The sequence below is a fragment of the Cariama cristata genome, unplaced genomic scaffold (assembly GCF_000690535.1).
Source record: "Cariama cristata isolate BGI_N322 unplaced genomic scaffold, ASM69053v1 scaffold17990, whole genome shotgun sequence".
Classification (NCBI taxonomy): domain Eukaryota; kingdom Metazoa; phylum Chordata; class Aves; order Cariamiformes; family Cariamidae; genus Cariama; species Cariama cristata.
In genome coordinates, this window is record NW_009593173.1 from 1 (window position 1) to 10,676 (window position 10,676).

The window sequence follows — 10,676 nt, forward strand, 5'->3', positions numbered from 1 at the left end:
GGTGAGGGTGAGGGTGAGGCCAGCGGCTGTAGAGACGTGGAGGCAGGGGGAGGAAAGGCTGGGGCTGATGCTGAGGGGCGAGTTCTCCTGCCTGGCCCCGGACAGGGGCATGCGTGTGGGGCTTGGATTCCTGTTCCCGGTGCTGTCCGGGCGCGGCCTGTACTGATGGTGGTGCTGTCTCCGGGTGAGGAGGGAGGCCGCAGGCCTCGGCGGTGTAGGCTGGGTACGGCCCGGCGGTGTAGGCTGGATACGGCCCAGCACGAAACGTCTGTAGTAGGCTGCCTGGTAGCGGGGTCAGGGCGGCAGTCTAGTTTGTCCGGCTCCACTTAGCGTGTGATCTGCTTCTTCCCCACAGAAAGGGCTTGTCCCAGTCAGCCTTGCCCTACAGACGCAGCGTGCCCACGGTAAGTAACTTCCCTGCCCTGTGCGCCCTTCGGCGGGCCCGGGCGGCTGCCTTGTGGCATTCAGGGCAGGGTCCGATTCCCACAGTGCATCTTAGCGACGACTAGGAAAAGAAAGAAGGCAAAGAGAGCTGTAATATTTTGTGTCATCATTTTTAAATTATGGCCTGCTAAAATGCTACCTTAGCCTGTGAGCTGTAGGATACTGAGGAGGCAAGTGTCGTTTCCTGGCCAGATGATTTGCTGGGCACAAAAGTCTCTTTTCCTCTTTGTACATCCCTTTATTTAAGTGCTGCTTCAATTGCTTTTCATCTGTATGCTGATAATTCCTAGAGATTACATTACTTTTCTCGCACTCAAGTTTGGTCCTTGCTATTGTGAAATAAACCGACTATTTTCTAAACTATTTACAACAGTAATTTGCTGGTCAGAGCACGAACCTAAGTAATTTCAGCGTGCCCTTAGTTCTTCAGGGTACTGCCACTTTAAATGCTTACTTGTCAGCTAAACGAGCAGCTGGTTGATCTGTATTGCTTTGCAAGACTATGCCTTGGAGGATCTATTTGTTGGCAGAAAGAAAAATGTGGAGAAGCACGTGCTGAAAAGCAGTTAAATGGAAGCATGAAATTAAAGCACAAAATGTGAAAATAAAGAGCTACAATTTAAAGTGTGATAATGTGAAGCCACTTGAAGTACTGCTGATGGTTAAACAGTTTAAGAATTATTAGGAAGCTTAAATGCTGTATTTGTTTTAAAAAACTCAGTGGGTTTTTTGCTTTGTTTTATTTGTATTCTGTTTTGAATTGTAATCTATAGAGCACTTCCAAATTTATTTTTTGCTGTGCTTTTCTGTTTCATACTTTGACAGTACTGAGAAGGAAAAAAAAATGGAGAGCTTTTGTAGCTCATTGAAAGAGTGAGGATTATTTAACTTGTTGGTGTTGTCTTCCCCTTAATAATCTCAAAAACAATGGGTCTATCAGCACAGTTTGACATAGAAGTAATAGAAACAGATCCATTTGTTTAATTTTTTAATTAATTTGTGTACTTAGTCTGATTTTCACTAATCTCTGTAGGTGCTTTACTAAGAGATGAGTAAATGGTTGTCAATTTTGTGTTTCCGTCAAAGGCCCAATTGATGCGTTCCTTCCCAATGACAGTGGTGGTGGTTTTTTTTTTTTTTTTTCCCCCCACTGTAAATTTGTATTCATGTTTCTGATGTGGCAGTTAAAGTAAACTGAGCAGCTGTTGGAGGCTATATGGGTTATTTTAAACAGATTTTCTTCCTTCACCTCTGCCTTCCCCCACCATATTTCAATAGCACTGTGGGTTCGTAATATGTAAAAAAGTTTGTGTCATTAGAAGTACAATTTCAGTTCTTGATTGTTTTTTCAAGCATTACAAAGTCTGTATTTTCACCATTTATAAAAAGCTTTCATACAGCTAGCCTATGCCTCTGTGTTAAGCAGTGTTCATCAGTTGCTTACTTTTTTTTCTTTTCTAATTTTCTTTAGTGGCTGAAACTTACTTCTGATGACGTAAAGGAACAGATCTACAAGCTGGCTAAAAAAGGCTTGACTCCCTCGCAAATCGGTAAAGTTTACAAAGCATTCCTAAATGGAGACAAAACACTTTTTTTCTGACTGTGATAACGTAATTGTTCCTTCAGCCTATGTTAAATAACAAGCTAAGAAAATACAGATTTTCTGATGGTCCTTTGTATTTACTATGTGGATATCACTAAAAACATAGTATGTCTCATTCTTGCAAGAAGCATATTTGGTGAAGTAGTTGAGTATTTTTCTTGTTTTTCAAGCAGAAAATGTGAATCGTCTGTTTAATCTTACAACCTGTCCTTAAGAATGGGCCCTAGCAGGTCTTATGGGGAAGTCTAATATGCCCAGTTTCTTGGAGGAAAACTGGACATCTCATCTCAAATATCAGCAGCCCTCTGTTTAGGAGCTTACTGAGCCAGGCACTGTGGCTGTGTAACAGACTGGTTCTCAGTAGTTTGGACCCCTCTAGAGCTCTGCTTAAGTGCATACATGTTACAGGTTTGTATGGTTCTGAGCTATGCAGTGTAATTATGTCCTGTGTGAATGACCTTTTTTTTTTTTTTATTGTAATCCTGAGGGTATTAACGATTCCTATGGTACAGTACGCTTGTTTTGGGGGGTTTTTTAATTTTTTTTTTTTTTTTAAAGATGTCTGTGACATCTTTGTTAACCATAGAGAAAAGGATGATTGAATACCTAGCTTTAATGAGTCCTGTTGAAAAATTCCAGTAATACTGTAGCACTTAATGTGTTACCTGCCTAAATGTGATGGTTGGGTTAATTGTCTGTTAACTGCTCTCTGATAAAGTGTTTCAGTTTCTGTAATCTGTATTTTGCTCACTCACAAATTGTCTACCATTTGTTCAGAGTTTCCACCAAGAAGGTTTTTAGTTGAGAGATCCTTTTTGATATCTTGTAACTGTAAGGTTGGTTTCACAAGATTGGTTTGTGTAAGGTGTTTCTTTTCAATGTGAGATGTAAATGTTTGTTTCAGGTGTGATCTTGAGGGATTCCCATGGTGTTGCCCAGGTTCGCTTTGTTACTGGCAACAAAATTTTGAGAATCCTTAAATCGAAGGGACTGGCCCCAGACCTTCCAGAGGATCTTTATCACTTGATTAAGAAGGCTGTCGCTGTTCGCAAGCATCTTGAGAGAAACAGAAAGGTGAGTGCTAATTTAAGGAGATAACTCTGTATTTGTGTTTTTCAAATAATATGGTAGCTTATTTACAGCTTGACAAAGCAAAGACTCTTCCTGTTAGCCACCCTGTTTTGAGTAAACTTAGGGGTTTGGGAGGCATTTTGTTACAGCAGAATGGTCTTTGTGGAAAGGATCTTAAAGGCATTGCTTAAACCGTGTATTTTCGGTCCTGTTCCGATTGAACTGGATTCATCAGACTTTGGTAATGGGAATGCGTAGTTTGTAGCAGTAGCTGTGGATTTTTTACTTTATGAAAGCTCATCTGAATTGCACATCATTGAGAAGTCGAAGTAGTGCTTGGTTGTAATGTAACTTTGTTTTCAAGGATAAAGATGCCAAGTTCCGCCTGATTCTGATTGAAAGCAGAATCCATAGGTTGGCTCGCTATTACAAAACTAAGAGAGTGCTGCCGCCCAATTGGAAGTAGTAAGTCTTCTCCTATGTTACTATTTTCAAGTGTTGTGGGTTTTGTAAACATATGCTGGGCTGTTACTCAAAGGGTGAAGAGTGCATTATGATCGGGCGTATAGATAAACCAAGCAGCAAAAATAGGTATTTTCATAAATATTAACTGAGAAATTAATGAAACTTACTGCTGGGTACAATGACTGTCGCAACACTTAGAAAAAAATCATTGTCTCAACGAATGAAGTTGTGGTCTACTACATAATTTGTATGAGACTATACAAACTGGAGTCTGTGTTCTCACTCAGCTACTTCTATAGTTCATGTTACTTTCAAAATGTAAGAAATGGCTTAGTAGCTGTGGCAAAAAAACTTACTGTTGGGTACAATGACTGTCGCAACACTTTGTGGTCTACTACATAATTTGTATGAGACTATACAAACTGGAGTCTGTGTTCTCACTCAGCTACTTCTATAGTTCATGTTACTTTCAAAATGTAAGAAATGGCTTAGTAGCTGTGGCAAAAATGAAAGTAACTTGTAGTTTTTATCTAGGAGGACTTAGCCAACATAGAATTCCCACAGATGTTAGAGTAGGCTTCTCTTTTCAGCTAACCAGGTTTTTGAATATACGGTTTTGTGCTGTTGTCCTAGTGTTTGTATTTTAAAGGGAAGAGTGAAATCTTTGTGCCGTAAAAAATTTTAAACAGGTACTGATTAAGCTGAGGACTGGTAGTTAAAGCTTTGAACTGAAGCAGTATTTTTGACAACTAGTTTGAAAAACTGCCTCTGCAATTAATGTTTCTCTCTTTTTCTCTCTCTTTCTTCTCTCTTTTTAGTGAATCATCGACAGCTTCTGCCCTGGTCGCATAAGAGCTGGCTGTGACTTACTGAAAGAATAAATTTTCGTTAACTAAGTTTGTGTTGTCTCTAAATGGTTGGTGTCTTAGAAACTTCTGCTTGTTTCAGAAAGCTGCATGTAAATGGAGATTTTTCAGGGTGGAGCAGATGTGTGGCCATGGTTTCCATATTGCTGTCTTACAGTGTCAAATCTGGTAGTGGTTGTTGCGGTTCTAGACCAGCTATATGGCTTGTGTCTTTGCCTAAACGTTTTTTGATCTGGTAGCCTCAAGTTAGTGAAGCGACCTAGTCATTCACAGCAAATGCATTTTTTTCATGTGGGGCTGTGCCTCTGTGTATCCTGCAGGAAGAACTGGGGAAGAAAACAATGTTGAGAGGAAGAATTGGAGATTTAGGGAGAAGGGATTAGGCGGGAGGGGAGCAGGGGAAGTGAAACAGAATTGGAGAGGTTGATTAATTCATTGCAGGTAATGTGGATCGGTTCCATGTGCAAAAAGCAGAAGGCTTGAACAAACTTCAGCCAGTTCCTGACAGCAACTATTGCTGTCACTTGTAAGTAATTTTAAAAATAATTGAGATTTGGGTAAATACAGACGACAGTTTAACTCTCTTCAGATGTTACGTCTTCACTGAGGTGGTTTTCCCTAAACCCAGAGGGCAGTAGCTGTTGTGCAGTCACTATTGCTGAAATTGTGCCTCAGCTCTGACCTTAAGAGTCATCTTTCTGCTGGAGAAATGTGGAGAACAGACTGATGGCTGCTTCTTTTTTCAGGAGAAAATTGTAAGTGGAGTTATTCTGAGCTGTTGTGACTGTTGCTTCTAAGTCTCAGTGCATTGCTGAGCTTGTGTCATCTTAAAAAGTTAAGTAAATTTAAGTAAGCACTAACATTTTTCTAAAGTGTAGAAAAATCCTAACTTCTGGATTTCATTTTGCAGAAAGACACAATTCCTATGCCCTGATTATGAAGCTAAATACAGACTTGTGATTGAGAGTTTTAAAAGGAAAGCGCTGCATTCCAGTTGAACTCTGAAGTACTACTGTCTGGTCAATCTTAAAAGTTAAATTACCAGCCTCCACGTGCTGTCAAAATACTTGCTTTTGGATTGCTGAGCTTCTGGTGATTACTTGCCCGTCTCTCACAATGATAGTGTTCTGGGGTGTAGATGCAATAAACCACTTTCATGATATCAAAAAAACCACCAAAGTTGCTGTGAGTCTTTGGAGTTGGAGGTATTGTTAACTGAAAAGCACACGGACACTTTCACCAATCTATGTTCTGAAATAGCTATACGTAAATGATGAAAGTACCAGCAGATGGCACTTTGAAACGTTAGTGTTTTTAAAAAGTTGTGTGTTGCAAATAGTGCCACCTAGAGCTCAAGTGTCAAGGCTGATGGTCGAGCCAGTGAACAGATGACATATTTAGAATTGTACTGCTATATATATGTGATGCCAACTGATAAAATGGTTTCGAGCATAGGCGTGTTGAAGCTTACACAGTTCTTGTATTTCGTGCTACTGGGGTGTTTCGGTCTGAACACATGCTGCACTGTGTCTGTTCCAGCACGGGTTTGCTAGAGGGGCTGAGAGCAGGCTGTGCCGTATTCCTGTGGCATTTCGCCCATCCAGTGGTGCTGAAAGCTGGTGACACCTTGCCAGGAGAAGAGGGAAGGCCAGCGGTTGACACAGTGGTGGGGTCTGTCGGACAGGAATGGAGGGGGAATACCATGTAAATAATGGCCTTGCGGTGTACTGTCAGGAATGAAAATGCCCCAGGGACAGATCATGGGCTTGCAGTAAGATAAGATCCAGGTGTTGAAGGTACTCCTGAGAACAGAGAAAGAGGTACACCATGTTTACTGCCTGTAGAATTTGGCAACCTCTTGTCAAAGAATGGTAATAGTATTGTGAGTGTGCTGTTATGCAGATATATTTCTACTGCTTATGTTGCTAAAGGTTCTGTATTTCCTGTAGATCATATAGGCTAGCTAAGTTGTCTGTTCTCATTAGGATTTTCAGTCCCTTACCCCTTTGATTACCAGAAGAGGTATGCCATCAGTCCAACTCATTTGCCCCAGGGCAAGCAGGTTGCTGCTCAGCAGCTGGTACGCCATGGGCAGTGGGTCCCTGGCCAGGTGTGGGAACAGTGGAACCAAGGCACTGGCAGGGGTAAATCCTCCCTGGGGAGCAAGACCCCTATGAAGCATGCTACCGAGCAATGCATTTTTGGAGGATGTGGTGCTACAGTGTGTGTCCGAAGAGAGGAGGGTGGGACCAGGAGGAATGTGGTCCTGTGGGATCATCAAGTAAATTTACCATTTGGGGCTGCAGTACAGGACTGTGCCTGGGTGACAGTGGAACTTTCAGGTAGTCTCCTACTGTGTTACCCAAGCACCAGGACTGGTGATCCAGCTGCCCAGGTACAATACAGGTCGTGGCTTCCCGGGAGAGTTAGTGGAGTCTTTCCTGCTGCTCTGGGTAAAGGTACTTTAACTTCCCTTGGCTGGAGAGATGCTATAATGGCAACAAATCCAGATCTGCAAATAGATGCCCCAAATCAGTTCTTTTTATGAACCAGCACAAACTGTCTCCGCCCTGTGGTTATCTCCAGGCACCACCCTGGCTTCCCTCTCCCCAGCCGTCTGGGGTGTTCTGCAGGCTTTGGGCCCCACTGCTGCCTTGCTTTCTCCTGTCACAATGTCTTGTCTCTTTATGATTTCTTTTGTTTTCACTTAACCTTCAGAAGCTATGTTCCTGTTTCTCCCTCATTCCCAGCAGCCTTTTCTGAATTTCCAGTATTTCCTTTTCCTCCTGCCATATTTTTTTTCTCTCCCAGCAGGTACAAATATGAGTAATAATTATTTTTTGTCCCTATCCCAGCGTGAGGTTTTTTTCCTGCATTGTGCCAGGGCACACATCAGAAAGGAGCTCACAGCCTCCCCCACTTCCAGCACAGTGAAGCCTGCCCGCCCTTCTCCAGAGAGGTGCAGCCACAGGGCCTCTGCCTCCACAGTGAGCTGTGGTATATGGGGCCATGCTGGGCTTTGCTGCTCCATACCAGGCTTGTTGGCATGATGAGTTTGCTTCATAAAAGCCTATGACAACTTCAGTCCTTGCCAGCTCTGCAGGTCTTCCAGGGCGGTGGGGTGTATGGCAGAGGCTGCTTCCCTCTGGCTCCTAACTGGTTTCAAAGGCTTACTGCTGAGGCACCCTTTCCACTTTGAGAGCCCCTGGTAGCCGTGGTTGTCTGCCATTCCCTGGGAAGGTTTGTCATAGGGTTTTAGGAAGAATTATGATTCTTGCAGCCACTGCTGGGTTGCTGAGGATGGTAAGAAAACTGGTTTCCTTCAGATCCGAAGCCTCGAGTTCTCCATTGGACATGGCACAGGGAGATGGGACAAGTGCATTCTTTGGGTTATGGGTTTGTTTTTCCACACAGATTCTCAGTCCTTTCTAATCCATGTTTTTTCTTGGGAGCATGAAGGTCTTCCCTCTCTTGCCAGTCTTTGGCCTTGGCCTGCAACTTCTCCCTGCCTCCCCAAGTTTCTGTGCTCTTAAGTGTTTACCCTGACACTTCTGACTGTGTCCCCAAGTTCCTGCTAAGGAATGCTGTTAACCATTCAAATGTGTGAATGTGACTTCGTGTTTTCATCGCTTCTGCAGTTCATCCTGGAATGGGAAGTCCAGAAAGGTGAGTCTTTATTCCTATGGCTAAATCAATAGGTGATTGATGCCACGCGCAGTTTCTACCTTTGTTTTTAGGAAAGCGTTTGAGTGATGACGGTTAAGTATGGGAAAGATTAACAGAGATTTAAGGAAAAGCTTTGATTCAGTCATGACCAGAGGACATTTGGAGCACTAGGCATCTGTTCATTCTGAAGGGTTTTGTGGTGTGTGGCTGGTTCCCTCGTGGAGGCAAATAAGCCATCTTTTACCTCTGTGAATTTTTCTAATTGACAGTTCCTGTTTAAAAGTACTTCTGTGAAAAATAAGAAACTTCTAGCAATTTATTTCAAGTAAGGAAACTTAAACACCAGTTATTCTGCTGATAAATCATTACCACTGCTGGAAACCATGGATTTCTCTAGCTGAAAAGAGCAAAAAAGAAGTCAACCAAGCTATAGTAATAACAATCAGAAAAGGCAAGAAATTATTTGGATTTATAAATGTACAGCTGCAAGTATATGCTCTTCTACTTTTTCTGGAAAATAGCTTCTAACGTGTGTTTTCAGTTGCATTCTCTGCCAGTAAACTTTTACAGTTTTCAACTCAAAATCATTGCATGCAAGTTAATCCCAAATAGCAAAACGTGAATGAATCATGTACTCTGATTTCTTTTTTTCTGAGTGAGGGTTTGTGTGTCACTTTCTTCCACTGTTTTCAGTGTCACTTACAGAACATGAAAAACAATGTAGTTAAAAAGCACTGCACGTGTTTCTGAAGACTCAAGGGCCTGTTTCTTTCCCCATTCCTATTTAAATAAAGAGCCGTAGGGCCTACTGAATTCACCAAAGGCAGGTTTGGTACTCCCACAGCTCTGGGATAGCTGGTGTTTCTGGCTTAGGCCAGTGCTGCTTCACAGTTGTTTTGTTTCCTTTTCAACGCTGGGATCAAACTAGTAAAAAAAATGTGTGCTGTTGCTGGGAAGTCCCTTCAATAACTGCATCATTTGCATGACAATACGTCGTCGTGCCCTGGTAACCTCCCTCTGCCAGCGCATACCTTGGCAACAGGAAGTGGTTCAACAATGTCCGCTGCACACACAAATGGGATGTCTGTCAGTGTCCTTTTCTTGCTTCCCAAGGTTTTTTAGACATACTCGCAGTTGGATAAATGCAGGTTTCCCTCTTTCCTCTCCACCCTCTCCTGCTTTTGGGATAAATTTTACTTCTGGTTAGAAATCTATAACCCTTGTAATGAAGAGTGTTGCTCACTGGTGTGAGTTCTTTCCTGTCACCACGGGATTTATTAAAGACATTAACCACCAGAGATGTAGTAACTGGAGCTGAATCAATATAACAGGTTAATGGCATAGCGATATGTATGGGATATGACGATAAACGGCAGCATTGTCCTATGGGGCTTGGTCACTAGAGGAGAAGTACTGGCAGCTAATTTCTGGAGGCTTGCTCAGTGCTTAGGACAAAAGGAAGTAAGTACAGCCTGTTACATCAGCCCACCAGCTTGAGATACTCTGTGGCAAGTAATTACTTTGGCTGTGCCTGAGGCAAGAGGTGTACCTACATTAAAAGATCACCTGAGTTTTCTAGTGAGTGCTGGTTTTACAGGCTGATATTTTATTCCCTTTGAGGCTGCTCACTCAAGACCCCTTTTCAGGTCAGAATTCTCCTTCTTCAGAGCCAGGAAGGGGCTTTCAAGTTTAGTGCAGCTGTCAGGGATCAATCTCTTTTACAGCTCCTTCAAATTCTTTATGATGCAGATGAATAATTTCCATAGATCTTGAGCCCTGTGTTATGCCAGAGTAGGAAGAGAGTGGCTGCTGTTTTGAACTGTAGAAGCTGTTGACTGAGTCGGTGAAATAACCAGTGACAACCATTAAAAATTAATCAGGTTAAATGAACTTGGGAAGGATCCAAATCTCAGAGGATCAGTTCTGATGGCAAAGGCATTTGAGATCTGCAAGAAAAGGGGTGGAAACATCTCTCAGTATAATATACATTAGTGGACGCTGGGGCACACCAAAAGGTGTTGTGAAATACGGGCTGTAAAAGAACTTGTTTCCTTGTGAGTTTTTTTGTTTTGTTTTTTTTAACAATGGAAAAACTATCACGTCTTTTCCTTAAAATAAAGTCCACTCCATCTTGCTGAGCTCTGATGGTCTTGGCAAGACTAGGACTATAAATCAATAAATTTTCAGAAGCTACTGATACAGTAATACCGATCTCTTGTACTGGGTATTCCATACACAGCTCAAACTCATGCTACAGATACGTCCCTAGACTTCACTTCAGTAGTTATTCCTGGTAACTTTCTTCAGCAGTAGAATCAGAACTGGATTCTCTTTTGTTTTAGTATTCTGTGATTAAGCTACACTGTATCCAGAAAGCAATACAAAAGTAATACTTAAAAATAATATTTCACCAGTTCCAATCAACCTAGGATCTCAAAAACATATGACTAACAAATAAAGCCCCTACTAATAAATAATGTTCCTGTGATGTGTGGGGAGGTGACTGGATGTTTCAGCGGCCCCAGGTTCCAAGTTATTACACTTGTGAGTGTTGTGTAATG

The 10,676-nt window shown here is 42.2% G+C and overlaps 1 protein-coding gene across 1 annotated transcript; it reads left to right on the forward strand.

Moving 5' to 3' along the window:
- Positions 1-355: 355 nt before the first annotated feature.
- Positions 356-4,479, forward strand: RPS13 (ribosomal protein S13; the record flags this gene model as incomplete). Its single annotated transcript, XM_009709409.1, has 5 exons — positions 356-404; positions 1,916-1,994; positions 2,952-3,121; positions 3,483-3,583; positions 4,402-4,479. Coding segments are annotated over 5 exons (433 nt in total), but the record flags the coding sequence as incomplete, so codon positions are not given.
- Positions 4,480-10,676: the final 6,197 nt, after the last annotated feature.